A 19,828-nucleotide genomic window follows, 5' to 3' on the forward strand; every position below is an offset into this window, starting at 1 on the left:
TCTTCAGCCCAGGCTCAGAAGGGGCAGAGCCTTGATAGCAGGGCATCAAACTAGGCCTTTGCACAGCCAGAGGGCCTGGCCAGCTGCTGTCCGCATGGAAGCCCCAGTGATTGATGACCCCCGGGTCCATCAGACACTTGTGGTCAGGTACTCGGGACTAGGGTGACAGGCCTCTGCTGTACTACTGTGGGCATCCCACACAGCCAGAGCGCCACCATGCTGACTCCACCAATAGCATGCAGAGGGACCTCTGGGACTTCCTCGGTACCGCCCTGAAGGTCTGTGGTACAGGCCACCACTACCAGGCCTCTCCAGCAACTCCACGTGCTCAGCACTGACATATTCTGGCCCTCAACGAATTCCTAAAAAAGGCTGACTAGGGTGCCACTGAGCACTAGGAGAAAGCATTCCGTGGGACCAGCACCATCTCCATGGCAGTGCCTCAGCTGGGACATGGAGTCCCTGCTGGTGGCCTTGCTTGGGGGTTGTTTGCATAGACATCTAGAAACAGAAAAGTGTGCTTGGTCACTATTTCTCAGGGGACACATGGACTTGATTTCAGAGACCACCCCTGCCCACTGTGCCACAGGTTTTAGGTGAACCCGGAGCCAGCAAGAGTGCCACCTGTCAGGACCCGGAGGTCTGGACGCAGTCTTAGCTTTACCCACACCCTGTTACAGTCTTGACTCTAGGGGACACAGCTGCCACACCAGGCTAGGCCCGTGCTTCCAGGACCCCAGAGAAAGCAGTAGCCATCAAAGAAGAAGTCATACTTTATTGCAGTACAAATTAAGCAGGGTGACAGCTGGGAGGCCAGCAGCCTACCCTCCAGGTGAGGAAACCAAAGGCAGCATCAACCCTGCCCTCCACAGCCATGGCCCTGCTGGGCAGAGGGAGGGCCATGTCCAGCTAAAGGGTGAGGCGAGTCAAAGAGGTGGTCCATGTGCCTGGAGACAGATGGTGGGCATAATCACACCCAGTTTTGTTATGAAAAGAATTGCTTTTGGCTTCAAAAATGAAACAGACAACACGATCCCTGTCCTGTCCTCCTGTGTGCTGGAAAGTTCTGGAAGCAGCTCTTGCCTACCTGGACACAGACTTGCCCACTGCACTGCAGCTACACCAGAACCATTGGCAGCTGCTGGGCACACATCTGTGATCCAGCTACTGAGTGGCTGAGGCAGGAGAATCACAAGTTCAAGGCCAGCCTGAGCAACTTAGTGAGATCCTGTCCCAAAATAAAAAAGGGCTGGGGATGTAGCTCAGTGGTACAGCACTTGTCTAGCAAGTGAGAAGCCCTGGGTTCCATCCTCAGGACCACAGAACAACACTCCAAGACCATGAAACAAAGGAACACTGGCACGTGACCACAAATCCCAGAAAAAACCAGGAAAGAACTAAAGTTTTACATTTTCCTCCCATAAGTTAAAAAACAAAATGCCAACGCTTTGACTCTGGACCTTAGTGACAACAGCACCTGTCTTGAACTGAGGTCCTCCTTGGAATCACCTTGCTAGCCATGACCATTTCTCAGCCACTCCTGCCTGGTGCTCTGCCACCCACACTCGTTCTTGAGACCCTCTCCAGAGCACCTTAGCCCATCTCAGAGGGTGGCGATGTGCCTGGTGAGCAGGGGGTGGGCCCTGGTGGGAACTCGAGTAGGCCAACTTTCCAGAGGACAGGCCACTCTCAAACATGAGAAGGGAGAAGCCGGCCCTCCTGCCTGGCAGTGGGCAGAGGTCTGCTGGTGGGGGCTGGAGTGTGGCTGGTGGCTAGGGTTTCCCAGGCTTTCTGGGGCATCTGTCACCCCGCTTGGGGGAGCCATGAGGCAAGAGGGCACACTGTGGAAAGAGACCCAACAAGGCCTCATTCTATGCAGAGTTCCCAAACACTTCCCTCAGAGCCCCATTTCTAAGGAACCCTTGTCCCCTAACCTCTGGAAACAGCAGCCCAAGATCCAGACTCTCCGGGTGCCAGGAACAAAGCCCTTGGTAAAGTTGGGGACTCACTCATGCAGTCAGTGGTGAGAGGTGTAGAGGGAGCTGGGGTACCACTTGGCCCCAGTGGTGTCCTCACTGACCCACAGCAGAGAGGAGGACCCTCAATCCCAGCGGGTGATTCAGGGACAGGGCCGGGAAGGCAGAGGATTTGGGCTGAGGCTATGATTTGGTCAGGGACTGGAGAAGAGGAGATGGCAGGTCAGGGTCTTGGCAGGAGGAGCTCAGAGAACTGAGGCACCAACCTGGCCAGCAAGAACAGGTGGGAGGCCCTAGACGAGGCGGGTGACATGGCAATTGCTGGGCTGGTCCAGAAACAGGGTGCTGAAGACATCGTTGAAGAAGCTGGGGTGGTACCTGCAGGCTCGCTCACAGTCTGGGTTGAAGTTCACCTCCAGGATCTGGGGCTGCATCACCCGCTTTCCTGGGGATGAGGGAAGCAGGTGAGAAGGGGGTGGGGACCTGGAAATAAGTCTCCTGGTTCTGCAGGCTGGCCTGGACTGCCACCTGCCCCCCATGGCCAGGCAGGAGCAGACCGTAGCCCCAGGGACGAGAGTGCATCACAGCAAGGGCAGACGCTGAGTTCAGCCCAGAGGGGAAGAGAAGGCAGTGCTGCAAGGTGGGCTGTCACCAAGAGGGCCTGGCTGGGGCCAGGGAGACAGGGGCTCCCTCTGCCAGTCTCCCTGTGCCCTCTGCATGGCAGGTGTCCCCCCTCCAGAGGGCCAAGGCCGCTCAGTCTAGACCTCCTGGCTCATTCCAGCTCAGGGCGCCTGGGCGGTCCCTCACCATCGGGGCGGCTGTCCCACTTCAGCATGAGGTCAACGGCGTACACGGCCCGGGATGCGGGGTAGTCGCAGAGGCCCTGGGGTGGTGGCTTGGCACATGCCACCTGGAACAGCTCCGTGATGGCCCGGAAGATCTCAGCCTAGAGTCAGGGAGGGTGAGTCAAGGGGCCTGTTGGTCCTAATGCCGGGACTGGACTCCCAGAGCTGCCTCAATTCACTGTCCCTGCCTGAACCCTAGCCCTGAAATGGCCCAAGTCAACACCCCCTACACCCTTTGTCTCTGGACCTATCCATGTCACCTCTACCTGACGTTTCCCTTCTCTGGGAGTCTACTTTATTTCTGGTGTTGGGGATCAAACCCAGGAACTTGCACATTCCAGGCAAATGTGCTACCCCAGAGCTATACCTCAGCCCCCAGGTCCACTTTCAGCAAACCTGTCCCATTTCCTGCCCTAGCACCCCCGTGGCTCACCAGGGACTCACAGGCCCAGCCTGTCTCCAGGGGACTCAGGTCACTGGAGCAGATGGAACCTGTTGCCCTCTGGCTGACCCACGTGCTCAGAGCCACCCAGTCCCAGAGTGTGAGGGGTGGTTCCTGCAAGTGTGCAGCCTGGCCCCGCCCCCAGTGGAGCTTGGGACTCACCTGGACACCACTCCAGGGGAACTCTGGGTATTGCTTCTCAAACTCAGGGATGAACTCATTGTAGTGTACCTGCAACACACAGGGCCAGGCGGTCACTCTTGCTTTGCTGGGGCAATAGGAGGACAGCACTGCAGGACAGCATGTGACACAAGCCCCCCAGGTTACAAAGGGGAAAAGAGACAGGGTTTAAACTCTGGCTTCTGTGAGACTCTGGCAAAGCATGTCAACCTCCGAGCCTGTCTCCTCCTGTGACGGGGAACACACCTACACAGCAAGCTGATTTCAAGACTGTCGGGAGGCTGAGTCAGGCAGCAGGGTCAGGGCGGCTCAGCACCCAGACCAGGACAGCCCACCTGACACAGAGCCTGGACCCAGTCTTCAGAGCCCTACCTGTGACCCTGCACTATTGAAAAACAGCAAGATCTCTACCAGACCAAGGCTCTACCCCAAGAAGGGCCTGAATAAGCTGGCTCGGATTTCTTCCAGAGAAGGGCAAGACAGGGCGAGCCCCAAGGAAGCCCAGCACATGGACAGGACACGAGTTCTTGTGCATAGGGCTTCTGGAGATGACCCCCTCACAATGCAGAGAGAAGGGACTCAGCACCAACCACGTTCTGGGGCCCTCATGGCTGTTCTGGGTACTGGCCCTCAACGTGACCAAGGACGAAAGAGGGACAAGCAGCAGCAGGGCCACATGGCCCTGGCCGGGTGTGCATGAGCCCAGCACTGCTACCCAGCAGCTCCCGTTCTCCAGGTCCCTCCCAGGCAGGGTCAGCAGGATGCCTCCAAGAATGCCCCACTTGGCTCGGATGAATAACCGTGGGAATTAGGAAGCCACGGAGCGCCCTGGGGCTGCACTTGGTGAAGCCCATCCAGGAGCATGGTGCTAGGTAGCAGAGATGCGGGGGGCGTGCTTGAGCACATGCTGAGGAGTCCAGGTGTGCCTGGACGGTGGTCATGCCTCAGGAGAGGGAGCAGGCAGGTAGCTGGGGGCGCCTGACGGCTTGTCTTCAACTCTTGCCAACCAGCCGGCAGGGCAGAGAGCTTTGGGGCAGTGAATGCTGTGGCCTGGTCCTCCTGCCAGCACCCCCAGCCCCACTGCCATGTACCGTGTGCCAGGAGGGACAGACGCACAGGGAGGATGGGAGATGTGGCTCCAGGAAGGGCCACAGGCTGGCAGGGGCAGGGCCAGGTGGGTATGGGGCAGGGGCTGCCCTGTCTCCTGTGGGGCCAGGCAACAGACACCTCCGTGGCCCCCTCCATTCCTGTGCTCAAGAGTGCTGAAGGGACAGCTGTGTCTTTCCAGGCGAGGCAGCTTCCCGGGGGGAGCCTGCTGAGGCCCACTCTGCTGTGACTGGCCTCGGGACAGGCCACCTGCCTGCCCCCACATCCTAAGGCACAGCGCACTTCAGGTGGCAGGGAGAACAGGACACCCCGAGGGGACACAGGACACCCCGAGGGGACAGCAGGTGCCTCACGGCTGCCCCACCTGCTTCAGCACCACATCTGGTTCGTAGTTCATGACGGTGAAGTGTTTCTCATAGTCGTCAAGGTCGTCAAGTGAGAAGGGCCTGGGGGACAAGCAGACAGGCCGGCTTGTGGGCTCCCAGCGCACAGCGACTCCCCAGTGGCCCCCAGTTCTGCACCTGTCTCACCAGTGGGTGGGGGCTGGTGGGCAGCATGATGTGAAGATTCCCTGTGACGTACCCTGGCTCTCCCGCTGTCACCTGTCACAGGTCACAGCCAAGGCATGGTCACTCAGGAGGACCAAGGCGTGTCATCACCACCCGATACCCAGGGGCTGCTGGCTGGGTGGGTGTGGGGAGTCCCAGCACAGGCTTTGTGACCCACCATAAAGGAAGGTCCCGGACCCAGACCCCACTGGCCCTCACCAGCCAGCCCATTACCGGTTGGAGAAGCGTAGCCAGAACACGTCATAGGTGAACAGCTGCAGCGGCTTCACAGAACGCAGCAGCACCACATAGCGGACATCGAACTTGACACTGCCCACGTCTTCTCTAAGGAACAGGACGGGGCTTTCGATGTACTTGGATACCACCTGGAGGACACAGATGCCGGCTCACTGACTGCTCTTACCTCTCCTGGGTGGGACGCAGTATCCTGAGCTCCTGCACCCATGGACGAGCTCCTCCATCTGCCCACCGAGGGCCCCTGCACCTGGCACCCAAGGCCAGTCATAGTGGCACTTTACCCCACATCTGCCTTGCAAACCCTGCTCTAGCCAGCAGCTAGTGTCTCCATGTTCATCTTGACTTTAGTTGAAAGAAAAAAAACTCTCTGTTTCAGTGTTTGAAACAACACAGATCCTCCCCCAGACTCTACCATCCTGTCCCACGCTGCAACTGTGGGCCTTCCAGCCCCCTCCTTCCAGCCCTGGCCACATGCATGACCCACCACGGCAGCTACAGCCTGGATGAGTCTCCAGTCCTATGACTCCCCTATGCTGCCTCTGGAGGCCACCACAGGCCCAGGGGCTCCATGCTTGGCCACTGCTCCTGCTGGGCTGTCATACTACGTGGTGCAGCAAATTCTCTGAACTCAAGTTCCTCCTGCCTCAGCCTCCTGAGCTGCTGGGATTACAGTGTGCCATTGCGCCTGGCTGTGGCTGGCTACACTGGACAGTTCTAACTGAGGGTCTCCGCTGCTCCCACCTGGAGTCACACTGGCCCTCCCCTACTGGTACTGGCAGTGGCTGTGGAAGGAAGGACGGGGCTTCCAAAAGGGGGTCCCAGCCCTCAAGCTCCGCCAGGCTGCCCACCTTGGGAGTGCTCTCCCGGTGCCGGATGATGCTGGGGAGGCTCCTGGTGACGTGGGTGTCCAGGCTGCGGGCCAGGTTCCAGGGCTTGCAGATCCAGTGGTTGTCCTCCCCCCTGCAAGGAGGGCACGGCCAGGCTACACCCTGAGGCCTGCTCTCCCAGCCAAGCACCCCAGGACCCTGGTCACTGAAGGGGAGGCCAACATCTCCTAAGGGGCCCTAGGAATGTCACAGAGGTGGCACTGGAGGCAGGCCCAGGAGTAGGGAGCTTTCAGAGGTTGGGTGCAGAGGCCTTAGAGAGGTGAGGGTGCTTGTGGTCAGCACACATCAGCACTCGGTGGTGCTCAGCTAATGAACCGCAGGCACCGGGTGTGGATGGGACACCACAGGGGCCTCTGTTTCTAGGAACCGTATCTGGGGGCTTACCGCCTCTCCCGCTGCTGGAAGTAGCTGACAAACTGGGGCAGCTCCGTGCGCAGGTTGAAGGTCCGGGGCAACCAGGGGGGGCCCTCGGGGCCCCCTGCCCGGCGTGCAATGGAAGCCAGGCAGTCCTTCACCGTCAGCAGGTTCTCGCAGGGGAACTGGTTCAGCAGCACCTGCGGCCGCTCCTGGCTGAGGCTCCTGCAGGTGGCAGCAGGAATGGGGGTCTCAGGGCGAAGGAGGGCTTGGGTGGGTGAGGGAGGGGAGCAGGAGCCCACCGAGGCTGGGGGCACCCTACCTGTAGTCCTTGAAGTGGGAGAAGTGGTAGAGGATGTCGGCATCTGCCTCGCTCGGGGTGAAGGTGAAGCGTGGGTGGGTGAGGTGGCTGAGCACCTGCTGCACGTCTGTGTGGACCCTGGGGAAGGGAGGGCAGGACAGTCTAGATCTGCTCCCTCTACTATCTGCTGAAGCACGGGGACAGCCCGTGCTCTTACGTCCCACTGCAGGATGGCACATGGCCTGCCTCCTGTTTGTGCTCAGAATGAAATAGTCCTTCTGAGTGAAGGCTGGGCCTCCTCCATGTGGAAAAGGAGGATGGAGCGGGCCAATTTCCCCTGGACGTGCTAAGAGCCCCCCGAGAGGGGCTGATATCCCCAGAATGCTCCTCTGAAGCTGAGGGCCAAGCAGGCCAGTGTGGGGTCAAGACAAGAGTCCTGGAGCCCCTGCTGGGCTGAATGTGAAGATGGGAGGAGCACAGGGCAGGGGAGCCAGGAGGGCAGGGCTCTGAGGCAGGGCACATGGTGGAAGTGACTGTGAGCAGGAGGACCACAAGCAGGGCCTCCATGTGCTTCTGCCCCAAGGAGGGGAGGGGCGGGGGTCATAGCCAGACTGGGGCCTCAGGAAAGGCCAGCGCAGCCTCTGTCCTCAGGAAAGGGCTGGAGGTTCTGTGGGGGCAGAATGCAGGTACTGTCCATTTCTGGCTGGACCAGGTTAGGCAGCCCAGGGAGGTGTCTGGGGGTTTCCAGGAGGGGCTTGCATGAAGGCAGAGACCCATCCGTCCTGACCGAGGTGGACCTGCCCAGGCCTTGCTCAGCACCAGGTGGGCACGGTGCCTGTACTTCTGCTTCTAACCTGTAAGCCGAGTGACTGTTCCCACCTTTCTGGAGAGACAAGCGTGCTCAGCCATCCAAAACTGAGAAAGTGGAAGGGCTACCTATCTGCAGGGCCCAGCCTGGACTTGCCCACTTAGTTGTTATGATCCACTAGTCTACACCTGCAGGCCCTGGGAAGGGCCTCTCCTGGCAGCCCAGGTGGCTCTTCCAGCACCCAGCACACTCAGTCAGCACAGGCACCCATTCTGGGGAGTGGCCAGCCTTTGTTCAGGTCTAAGATCAAATGCACACAGACACCCGGGGGAGCCTCTGCATGGCTGAGCCGGGACTGGTGGTGGCCCCAGCTTCAGCCTGGAGTGTCCTCACCCCACCAGGGTTTTCACGCCTCCTTCCATCCTGAGTCCCAAGGGAGAGTCCAGGGCCTTCCCTGCCCTGCTGCATCTCCTCTATGATCTCTGTGCAGACAGCAAGCTGCCAGGACTCGGGGCTCATGAGCCTGGCAGTGCTCTGGGGCCTGGGCCTGGGCCTGGGCCTGGGCCTGAAGTGTGGAGCTGGCAACCCAGGAGCCCCAGGGTAGAGAAGGGGCACCTACTTGAAGACGTGGTCATGGGGATGGGCTGAAGGGCTGATGGCAAATGGCAATTTCTCCTTGTTCTCTTCCAGAATGGCCTAGAAGGAAACACACCAAAGGCAGAAACAGACCTTAGTGAAGGGAACAGGAGAAGGTGCCTCCCAGCCCGGCCCTGAGGTGGGGCCCTGCAGAGCTGGGCACTCACTGCCCCTGGCCACTCCCACCTGGGATTCTGGAACTCATGGCCCCTTGGTACCTAGCAGCTCTTCTTTGGTGTCAAAAGAACAAGGCAAACATTTTCAACCTCCTCAGGATCTTCTCCAGATCACAGGGGATAAGCGGGTGGCAAGCCTGTCCTAGGAGGGGCTGGGGGGCTCCAGGGGGCAGGGCTGTTCCAAGCATATGCTGCAATGGTTTACAGCCTGCCCACAAACTAGGGAGGGAGGCGGGGCAGGGGTTCACAGCCAGACCTGGGCCTCAGGAAAGGGGTGGAGGGCTCGGGGCTGACACTCCCTTTACAAGGCAGCTCTTGGTCCCATTGCCTCAGTGGGCTGGACCCGGGGAGCCATTGCTAATAAAGGGAAGGCAGCAGCTACAGTGTGCTGCTCCGGCCAGGCCACAGGCCCTGTGGCTCCACCTCACTTTCTCTCAGCCACTAGCTCCAAGGAAGTCGGTCTCCGTGTGGGGCAAGGCTTCAGCAGCCCACAGAGGCCCATATGCCAAGTGCAGAGGACCTGAGGCCCGGGCCTGAAAGCAGCACTGAGCCACTCCTGCCCAAGGAAACTGTGTGAGGTGACAGGTTTGCTGCTGTGAGCTGCTAGGGTCTAGGCCGCTCAGTCAGCACCCAGAGTGAACCTGGGCACAGGCCCGACCTTGCCGAGTCCAGCAGGAAAGCACGGATGTCTCAGATGCGGGGCTGCCCTGGCTCCTCTCGGCACAGAGCCCCCAGGCAAAGATCTGCCTTCCACTAACAGCCAAGACCAGGACACAACTGTCCCCAAGGCAGACTTACACCTCGTCCCCTGCTTCACAGGCCCGAGCTCACTGAGCACACCGTGGGCATGTACATGCCTCTGGACAGACAAGGGCAGTCCTTTGGCAGGGGCCATTTGGTCACCACTGGTGTCCACATAGGTGTTGCTAGGCTCAGGCCCAGGCCCACCCCTGCCAATAGCAGCGACCACTCCAACACCAGCTGCCCTGTTCAGTCCCATCCGCAGCCTCCCAGATACCAAGCAACATAGTCTGTGTGGCTCAGCAGCTTCTAACACAGTGGGGCAAGGTCTGTGGCCTCTGCCTGTGGGCTAACACATGCCCTTGGTTTCAGATTCAGGCTCTGCACTAGCTATGTGACCTCTGGCAAGTTAATTAACTTCTCTGTGCCTCAATTTCCCCATCCTCAATAAAATGAAGATGTAACAGGACTGTAAGGTTGTAAGGAACACAGGAGAGTGAGTTCCTGTGGTGCTAGGTTCAAGCTCCCATGTGTGCTGGATCCAGTTGATGGGACACGGTGGCAGGCCACAGGCAGAGGGAGGCTCTGGCAGAAACTGTGTTCTTGTAGGACCCGCCTCCCCGGGCCTCACTGACCCTCAGTCCCTATCCCACAGCCCCTGGTATCGGGCCCTGCATGAGCTCCTGCTACCAGGCCGATGCTCGAGTGGGCCAGCGACATCCTGGTGGGGCCTGACGGGGAGCTGCCCAGTCGGAGCATCACTTTGATTTCAGTGACAAGGGCCTGCCGTGTGCAGGAGAGGGGCTGCGTCATGTTGAATGGGGTCGGCCCTTCCTATCCCTGGGTCTACTTCCTCACATTCAACTAACAGGTGGTCAGTCAAAAATTTCTATCTGTCCTGAATATGTGGACTCTCCCTTGTCCCTAATAACGTGACAAGAGTTCACACAACACTTCCGGTCTTAGGTGACAAGTGTAGGTTCTACGGGAACACCACGCCACCTGACATAGGGACTGGAGCACCTGGAGATTCTGGAATCCATGAGGGCCCCAGAACCAGTCACCTGAGGACAGCCAGGGAAGCCCAGTGTCCTTTTGCCCAGGAGGGAAACCTCTCCAGATGAGACATGGGACAGAGCAGGCCCACGCCTCCCTCGGTAACAAGCAGCATCTGCTGACATCCTGTAAGGACCAGCTCCTATCACCTAGTGAGTGTTTAAGCATGTGGCTGCAGGCTGCTCGTGCTCCAGCGAGACCTGTCTCAGATGTCCGCAAACACCTCCCCGCTCCCAGTAACCAGCTAGGTGCCTGGCACCCGGCAGTGTTCAGTAACATGTGGTGACGGACGGAGAACGTTCCAGCAGCCACCAGACCAACAGGCATGGGTTGGAGGTGGAGGCAGGGCCACACCTGGTAGTACTCGGCGGGCGGCTCGGGCGTGGAGGAGCTGAGGTCCGACATGTCGGTGGGGGCCCAGGGCAGCAGCATGCATTTCCGGATCAGAGGGTCTGCCTCTCCGTAGGCAAAGTCCCGGGTCACCTCCTCTGCGCCAAGACACGCGTGCCCATCAGTGGGGGCGTCAAGGGGCTGGCCGAGGCCCGTCCTACAGGGTGGGCAGGCTTTGACTTACCGCCTGTGTCCAAGTCCCTCAGCGGCCATAGCAGCGTGTAGGCCACTTGCTGGGGCATGTAGAAGAAGGGTGCTGTGGCGAAGCTGGGCACGTCTGCGTGCTGGATCCGCGAGCCAAACTCGTCCATGATGTACCACACCGGCACCTTTTCCTCGGCTGTCTGTGGGCAGGGCACAGGGCAACCCTCACCCACATGTCCACCGCCTGCTCCTTCTGCCCTGTGCCCTCCACCGGCCCGCGCACCACAGCCCACAGAAGCATGGAGTGACTGCAGTTGTCACTTTTCTACTATGCCCAGCTCTCCTGAGTCTGGAGGGACAGTTCAGTCCCTCCTGGACAGGGGCCCTGCCCTTGTAGACCAGGACAGAGCCCATGTAACACAGTGTGACAACCTGTGTGGTAAAAAGGCACTTGGCTCATCCCCATGCAGACAGTCTGGACTTTCCATGTGGCGGGGAAGGGAGTCTGAGTTCAGAGAAGGCTTCCTGGCGGCAGCGGCACCAAGGAGGAGCAAGCATGACTTCCTGAACTAAGAGTGGCGAGGGGCTGGGGCCTGGAGAGGCCATAGGTGGTAGTGAAGGCCCAGGTCAGGTCAGAGGGCCTGGACTCCCCTCCCAAGGCTGGTGCAGAACCAGAGGACAGAAGGGAACAGGGCAGAGGCAGCTCAGTTGTCTGGGCTCAGGTGCAGGGGTCCGAGAGCCGGGTCCTATGAGCTCCAAGCCTGGGCGAGCACCTGGGGCCCAGCCTTGACTGGTCCTGAGCAAGGGGGTCAGCCTCTCCTGATGAGGCCACAGGAAAAAATGCCCCTTCCAAAGGAGGTGGCCCGGGACTGAGCCCACAGAGAGGCAGACCCTGGGCCTGCTAGCAGGGCAGGCCCAGCTCCTCCACACCTGGGCCGCCCACCCAGCCCTGCCAGATGCGGCCCTCTGCCTCCACCTCCACCTCCGACCCCTGTTCACTGTGGGGGCTCCCACCAGCCCTGACGGCCAAAGGCCACAAAGGCCCTGCCTGTGCTCCCTTCCCCTGGGACCCAGTGGCTGGCTTACCCCATGGGCCACCTGGTAGGTCTGGTTGAACTTCCACATATCTTCTAGCACCAGGGCCACAGCCTCCGGGCTGGGCAGCTCACCATGAAACTCGATGCCCATCAAGGAGGCCATGCGGTGCAGCAGCCCTGGCACCTGCTGTAGCTGGCGGCGGGCATGCTCCACGCGACATGTCCAGGCGTGGTCGATGAGGAAGATGCTGTGGACACACGTGAGTTGCTGAGCAGGCATGGCAAAAGGGAAAGAGGAGGACCAGAAGGGAGAAGACACCCAGGGCTAGGTCCTGTACCCATCCTTCTGAGACCCAGTTAACCCATCACCATGGTTATAGATGGTTTTGGATGGGTTTTGGCCAAGACCCCAGCTCTGTCACCCAGTATACGGCTTCCAGCTAGCCACCTCCTCTGAACTCTAATGCAGGTCACTGGGGTTCCCCATTTCCCATGACCAGGTGGATGTGAGCACCACACGGGTCTGGAGATCCAGCATGAGGGAGGCTACTGGAGAGGAAGGGGATAGGAGGGCAGGGATGGGGAAGAGAAAGGGATGACTAGAGTGTTATTTGTGTACATAAACATGCCACAATGAAACCCATCATTCTGTTAATTAAATGTGCTAACTGGAACCAGTGGGGTGGCACATGCCTGTAATCCCAGCAGCTTGGGAGGCTGAGGCAGGAGGATCTCAAGTTCAAAGCCATCTCTAAGGTCCTAAGCAACTTAGCAAGACCCTGTCTAAATAAAATATATTACAAAAGGATGGGGATGTGGCTCAGTGGGTTAAGTGCCCCTTGGTTCAATCCTCGGTGCAAAAAAAAAAAAAAGGTTCCAAATAGCCAGCACTCTTGACTTGGTTGAGTGCTGGTGAAAAGCAACAGCGGTCACTCATGTAAGAGTCCATGGCTGGACTAAGTGGGTGGAGGACAGGCCTGGGCTCCCCACCTTGCTCCCTACAGGGGCAGGCGGTTATCTAAAACAAAGATAAGGAGGCCAAGTGGGAGTGCATAGGAGCTGCCTCACAGAATGTGCCCATGCACACCAGCCTCTGGAGGGAGAGCTGAGCCCTGCACACAGTACACAGCTCCTGCAAGAGCATGGCAGGCATGTGCTCTCCCGCAGGTCTGAGGCCAGGCCTGCTTGCCACCCCCAGGGCGGGGCTGCCCGGGTTTGAGGCCCTATTAGCTTAGGAGGGGCCAAGCACTCAAGTGGCTCATGGGCATGGTTGTTCCTGGCTGAATCCATCCCCTTTAAAATGAAAGGGTCAGCTAACGCACTGGTCCTTAAGTTCAGAGCAAGTTCAGGAAAGTTTATTTTACTGTGCTTATATTAGATTTTTGGTTTGCTACATATCCAGAGACAGAGATTTGAAGACTCCAGAACACAGGGCGCAGCTAGGCCCTTGAAGATGGATGCAGGGGTGACCCTGGGCAATATGACAAGATGTTGTACCCAATGGGTGCTGAGGAAGAGAGGGCCTAGGAGCTTGTTGGGGCTGGGCAACTGGGGAAAGCTGAAGCTGAAATTTACACCTGAGGCTCCAAACCCAGGCCAGATCCCCAGCCCCTCCCAGGCCTGCTGCAGGTGGGGTGTGTGACGAGGGCTGAGTGCGCCCCAAGCTGAGGTGGCTGCTTGACTCACCGCACTGCCCTGGGGGAGGAGGCAAGCCTGGGCCCAACTGCATGATAGGTGGGGGTGCTGGGCTGGTGGAAGAGGTGGGAAAAGCTCCGCAGGAGACAGACCCTGAAAGCCTTAGGGGCCAGCACAAGTTTAGGATTCCAACAAGGACTTTGGCAGGAGATAGCTCTGTGTGGTCCCTGGGAGACAGGAAGCTATGGGCAGGACCAGCCCTGCTCTGGGTCTCAGAGGTTCCTGTTTCCAAGAGAAGGTCCAAGGAAAAGCCATGCTTAGGAACAGGCAGGCACCTGCAGCACCCAGCCTCAGCCAATTGGGTGACCATGCCCAAACGCTTCAGCAAAACTGAAGTCTTACACCCTGCAAGGGGGCCACTATGACAATGGTGAGATCACAGGCAGGCACTCACGGGACTTCACCATGTTGGAACAGACACTACTGTGAAGCCCTGTGGGAACAGCACTGGCTTGTCTTGGGACCAAGATGCTGCTTGGCACATAGGAAGCGAAGTGTTTGCAACAGCCAACATTTGGTGCAAGCTTTGTAAGAGTGGGCTGAGCCCCGGAGGTGGAGGTGCCAATGGGCCTGGGATCCTACCTGTTGGGGTCTGCAGCCCGAAGCCCGCTCTCACTGGTCACGATGACCTTGTAGCACAGCTCACTCCCGGGGTTGGGCTGCTTCCTTCGCGCCTCCCCGGCAGCTGGATCCTCCTCCTCTTCCACCTCCTCCACCTGCATTATCCCGAACATCTCCCCAGCGTCGAAGACCTGGGGCCAGAGCATGGGTCAGCAAGTGTGGGGCAGGAGACCCTACCCCGACCCTCACCACAGTCATGACTGCTGCCACAGGGTCGCTGAGGGCCACATCAAGGCCTTGAGGATGAACCTGACTCCTCTGAGGAATAGGACCTATATACTACCCGACCTACCCACAAAAACCTGGCAGGTGGGGAAATTAGGCCTCCTAGAACTTCACAGGGGCATCATCTATGCTGAGATCATCCAAGGCGCTGGCCCCATGGGACACCACTCTTGGAAATGGACTATGTTCACAGGGGAATGCTCTTTAGTTTAGGTCTCTTGCTTTCCAGGAAAAATAAGGTCCTAAGGGCAGAAGGTGGCTCTGGTTACACTGGAGGTGAATGGGGGTCAGGGTCCTGGTAGCTGGGGAGCATTTCCTCTCACCAGAAGTAATCGCACAGTAGCTGAGACCCCCTGTCACCCGGCCAGACCAGCCAATAGCCCAGGGCTGACAGGAAACAGAGGGGTATGCGCCATCCTCAGGGTAGAGTGGGCCTCTTCTCCTGTGCCTGGAGCCAGGCTGGTCCTAGCTCCTGCCACCAGCCAGTGATAGGGGTGGGGGTGGTATCTTTAGACTTTGCAGCTTGGCACAGGAGGCTCTTCCACTTCCTACACATCTGTCCAACAGACACAACTGGACCACCTCAAGGGGGTGTCGGGAGGGTAAGGTGACCCACACACCAACAGGCTTAGAACAGAACCTGGACCACAGGACAGTTTTGCGAGCACTTGGTCTCAGCATGCTCTGTGACCCAGTCTCCTCTTGTGTGAAGGGGTACCACCCATCTTCCAGGACCACTTTGGGAATCAACAGCACACATTAAGTTCCGACACCCAGAGGGGACTTGACTCCAGTCCTCCGTGAAACCTCTAGCCTCTCAGGGGCAGCTCACTAGCTACCCAGGCACAGGCGGCATTGGGATGCTGGTGGGGACTGGCACTCCATGGTCACGGAGGATGAGCATGGTGCCGAGAGCTGAGGAAGGGCTAGGCCATCCAAGTACCAGGTGGGCATCGGCAGAGCCTGAGGAAGTTTCTGGGTGAAGATACAGAGGTGGACTCCAAAGGACCTGGCTCTGGGGAGGTGGGGGAAAGAACTCCTGGCAGGAGAAGGCAAGGAAGGGCCCAGCAGGGTGCGGCAGACAGATCACCTGGAAGAGGCTCCCAGAGAGCTGGGCAGAGGTTTGAGTCCTGCTTTAACGCTGGCCGCAGCCCTGGGAAGGCCACTACCTCGCTCTCTGCTAAGAAGACAGGGGCTGGAGCTCGCCTAAGTACTCCCAAATCCTCAGCCTTCCATCGCCAGCCTTCTGGGGGTCAGTGGGCCCACCCCCATTCTGGCTTGGCTTCTCCCTTGCTGTGGAACGAGGTGACCACAGCCTGCACTTGACAGGTCTTGAGGGGCCACTAGGGAGACAGCAAAGGGAGTGGTCACCAGTGGAAAGCTCAAGCAGGAGTCGGCAGTTGCACTAGGGTCACAGGATGAGGCCCTTGTGTGCAGCAGCTACTGGTCTTGGTGGCATGCTCCCTCCCACCCCAGACCTGGTCTTACTCTGTGACAATGGCTGCAGGTTTGTGTCTGGCATCTTGGTGACTCAGCTCTACTGGTAACAGCTTGGGAGGTCAATGGAAAAACACTGGCTGCCCCAGGGTAGGGCACAGCAATGGGGTGGCCAGGGAAGAAACGACATGACACTGGTGACCATCTTCTATGTACTGGATACTGGTGGCTTAGTTCTCAGCTCTCGCCTCCCCTCCCCCACCAGGTCCCCAGTCAGCCAGGTGCACCTTTCCCACTACTCCTGCTTTCCACATGAGGCTAGAGCTCCCATGGTGAGGGACCTGCCCCAGTGAGGGTCTACCACTCCTGAGGCAGGCTGGGCAGGGGCCAGGGCACTGCCACATTGTCCTCCTTTCATCCAACACAACAGGACCTTAAAAATCGGGGTCCTCCCTGCCTCAATCCCCATCACAGGTCTGGGAAGTCCTCAGAAAACAGTGGCAGAATTAAGGGCCAGGGTGATGGGGGAAGGAAATCCTGTTCCAGAGCACATGCACCGAGAGGAGTGCCACTGCCACCAAGCACAGATGCTCTACTTATGATGGGGCTACGGCTGAAACCCGCACTGAGGTGAAAACATCAAAGGCTGAAGATGCACCCAACATCCCCAACCCACCGAACATCACAGCAATGCCCTAAGCTGCTGCCCTTTCCCTTTGTGATCTCTGGGCTGCCATGGAGCTGGGGCCTGCTGGCACTGCCCAGTATTTTGGAGGATTCTGTTGCATATCTAGCTCAGGAAATGGGCAAATTCAAAATTCAAAGGACAGCTCACCCGTAAGTTTTCGGGGAAACGAATACTCAGGGACAAAAACTGTTGAGAGAGGGCAAGGTCTGTTCAGCAGTCAGGCTCATGGGACTCCTAGTTCCTGGCCCGGGTCACCTGCACCACTTAGCCTGTCCAGGTTCTAGAGGCTGTGCCCTGCAGGAGCCTGGCTCCAGGGGGAAAAGGCCCCATCTGGCCTCTGGGCCAGAAGGAGCAGGAGAACTCTGAAGTCTTGGCTTAGAGAGGCAGGCCCATGGGAGTTGACTCCACAAAAGGGAGAAAATCCAGAAAGCTCTACACCCTTCATCTTTCCTTTACCTTCTTTCTTCATCTTCCACAGCCTCAATTCTTATTCTGCAAAATGAAGGTGATCTGTGCCCAAACCAAATGAAGAAACACCACAGAATTCTATGAACCCATCAGCTAAAGCTACACAAATTCACGGCTGGGAGCAACTTCTGGGTTTGAGCCTGACAGGTCTCTTCCTAGCCTCAGCTTTCTCATCTGTACAAGGGGCGAGGCGTCCTACTCCTCACAGGGCTGCCGAGGGCCGGGCACACGACACACGCCCTAGTCCACCTTAAGTTCCCGGCGCCACCCTGGCCGGCCTGGGCCTGGAGGGTCGGGGTACAGGGGCGTATGTCTCCCTGGAGCTCTAGCCCCAAACTCCAAGCCGCTGCTGAATCGCCGAGGGACAGAGTCTAGGTCGCTCAACGCGACCCACCGCATCCGCCCTCCACCCCGCGGCTCATCGCGGCCGCGCGCCCAGGCCCCACCGCCCTCCGCCCGGCCGCAGCCGCGCGCTTCCCCGCGGACTCCGGAGCGGCCGGCCGCCCCACGGGGGCCGACTGCAGGCGGGTTCCCCCGGCCTGGGGCCCCGCCCGGCCCGCACCTCGTGCTCCAGCTTGTGCAGCAGGCGGCCCCAGTACCGCTCCGGGACGCCCGAGGCGCGCAGCGCCGGGCCGTGCAGCGCCGCGAACTCGGCCAGGGCCCGCGCGCCTTCCTCTGGTGTCCGGCCTGGGCTGCCGCGCTCCGGCCCCGGCTCGGCTTCCATGGCGCCTCGGCCCGAGCCAGAGCCAGCGCAAATGTGCAGCCGCCGCCCGCGGGGCCGGTCCGCCAGCCAAGCCGCCGCCGCTCCGCCTCCACTCTGCTCCGCCCCGCCCCGCGCGAGGCCGGGACCCAGAGGACCGCGTGCGTCCACGACGGGGCCGCGGAGCTGCTGGCGTAGGCGCGCGCGCCCCGGGGGGCGTGTCTCTTCTCACTCCGGCAGCGGCGGCCCCAGGGGATGCCGGGAGGGCGGGATTATGCGCCCACGCGTTCAGAACCGGAAGGGGCGGCCGTGCGGGGGCAGGTGGGGCGGTGGCGGCACTGGCCTGGTTTGCAAAGCCCCCGGGGTGTGAGGGGTTCTCTGATCCTTTTAATTTCCCTGAATTTTAAGTGCTGAGAAGTCGTGGTCCATCCCAGTTTCCTTATATTCGGATTCGGAAGATGAGTTGAGCCATTAAAGCTGGGCGTGCCGTCGGAAGTGTTTTCCCTCTGAGCTGAGGTGTTGGCTGGAGAGGAAGCTCCGTGGTGCAGGAGGTGCCGCGGGCATCGGTTCCGGGTCTGATCCCCAGCACCGCCTTAAGAAAGTCAAACCAAAGAAACCCGAAAACAAACACGTTGAGATGTTATAAAGTGCAACTTAAAAACATTTAAAAATCACTCGCCTTTGAACGCTCATTGGTTTTTGGAACTTTGTAATAATTATTTGCTAAAAATAGCTCAAAGCCTGAAATTTTTGGGGTGCTTCAGTTTCTTAGGTTTAGTGATCAACGTCCGTAATCCCAGCTATTCCGGAGGCGGAGGCAGTAGGGTGGCAAGTTCAAAGCCAGCCTGGAAAACAACCGGATCCTGTCTCAAAATTTTAAAAATTAATTAATTTTTTTAAAAAAAAACTAATTTTAAACAAAATGCCCCAATTTAGAGGACTTGTTCGGTGTCACTGTGGGACTCAGGCTGATCTAAAGAGGCTCAGACTTCCAAACTTCAGTTGCTGAGGGTGCAGAGGAAAACAACAATAAACCTTCAATGCCACATTGAAGTGCATTTTGTAGAAAAAGCAATTTGATTTAAATGAATAGTCATGATTCACAGTGGAAGGTAAACCTGCTTGCACAGCTCCACAGGTTAATTTGTTTTCATGAGCAGTCTTCTTAAAATAATTTCTTACTTTGGAAGTACATGCAGTGCTCCCGAATCAGAATTACATCATCTGATTTGTGGTTAGTGAGCTTTTTGGCCCTCATGGTGGAGGGTCAAGTTCAACATTTTGTGGAAGTTTTGTTACCACTGTTTACCGGTGAGGAGTCCTGGCTTCCCCAATGCTGAAGTATAACACCAGAAAAGCAAGTTTAGAGTGGAAAGTAGAAGCTTTATTAAGGGCAGCAGGAAAGGCTTCTCCCTGGAGGAAGAAGGGGACCCAAGAGGTGGAATCCATGCAAGGGGGAGGTCTTTCTTTTTTTATAGCTAAGGTTTACTTTCAGCTTTCCCGCATTCCTGTCCTTTGCATTTCTGTCCTTTGTTCTGTTATCTTGCAGTGATGAAATGTAGGTGGGAAGGCCCAAAAGGTGAGGGGCACCTGGGCCGAGGAGTAATCTGGGCTGGAAAGGCCTGGGGCCGCTTCTGATTAGCACCTCGGGTTTGCTTCATTAACATTTCCTTAGGATAGGCTCTGGGCCTTGGGAACATTAGCATTTCAATTCCCCAAGGGCTACTCTGCTTTCCAGGGCTGTATTCTCAATAATGGCCTCCATTTTATTTATCTTACTCCAGGTTAGGCCCGATTTACCTAACTACACTAACTACCTATCTGTAAATCTGGCTTCAGTTTCACTTTTACAATCAACTTTGAGTAATGGAAATTCGGAATGTAATTTTAAAGTAAAATTTAATTCAATATTTTAAAATTCAAGTTTAATTTTAAACTGGTAGGTTTTAAAAGCTTATTGTTCTTGGAAAGGTTTATTGCACATAGGGAAAAATATATGACTTAATGAATAAATGGGATTTACTCCACGTTAAAATGGACAAAATCAAAAGTGTTCAGCCTTCTCTACCATCTAGAGCAGGCCCTCTCTGCTTGTCTCCCAGGCTTGC

At 57.9% G+C, this 19,828-nt stretch overlaps 1 protein-coding gene across 1 annotated transcript; it reads right to left on the reverse strand.

Annotated features, from left to right (window-relative positions):
• Window positions 1–760: 760 nt before the first annotated feature.
• On the reverse strand, window positions 761–17,884 carry Ttll12 (tubulin tyrosine ligase like 12). The gene is made up of 14 exons (XM_076855456.1): window positions 17,583–17,884; window positions 14,164–14,333; window positions 11,936–12,134; window positions 10,890–11,049; window positions 10,670–10,803; window positions 8,326–8,402; window positions 6,920–7,036; window positions 6,628–6,822; window positions 6,205–6,316; window positions 5,333–5,484; window positions 4,915–4,996; window positions 3,426–3,494; window positions 2,784–2,922; window positions 761–2,421 (listed from the first exon to the last, which is right to left on the reverse strand). Exons 1-14 carry the CDS (start codon window positions 17,742–17,744, stop codon window positions 2,270–2,272), a joined length of 1,920 nt encoding a protein of 639 aa, XP_076711571.1. The 5' UTR covers window positions 17,745–17,884; the 3' UTR covers window positions 761–2,269.
• Between the last annotated feature and the right edge of the window lie 1,944 nt (window positions 17,885–19,828).

The sequence above is a fragment of the Callospermophilus lateralis genome, chromosome 4 (assembly GCF_048772815.1).
Source record: "Callospermophilus lateralis isolate mCalLat2 chromosome 4, mCalLat2.hap1, whole genome shotgun sequence".
In the NCBI taxonomy this organism is placed as follows: domain Eukaryota; kingdom Metazoa; phylum Chordata; class Mammalia; order Rodentia; family Sciuridae; genus Callospermophilus; species Callospermophilus lateralis.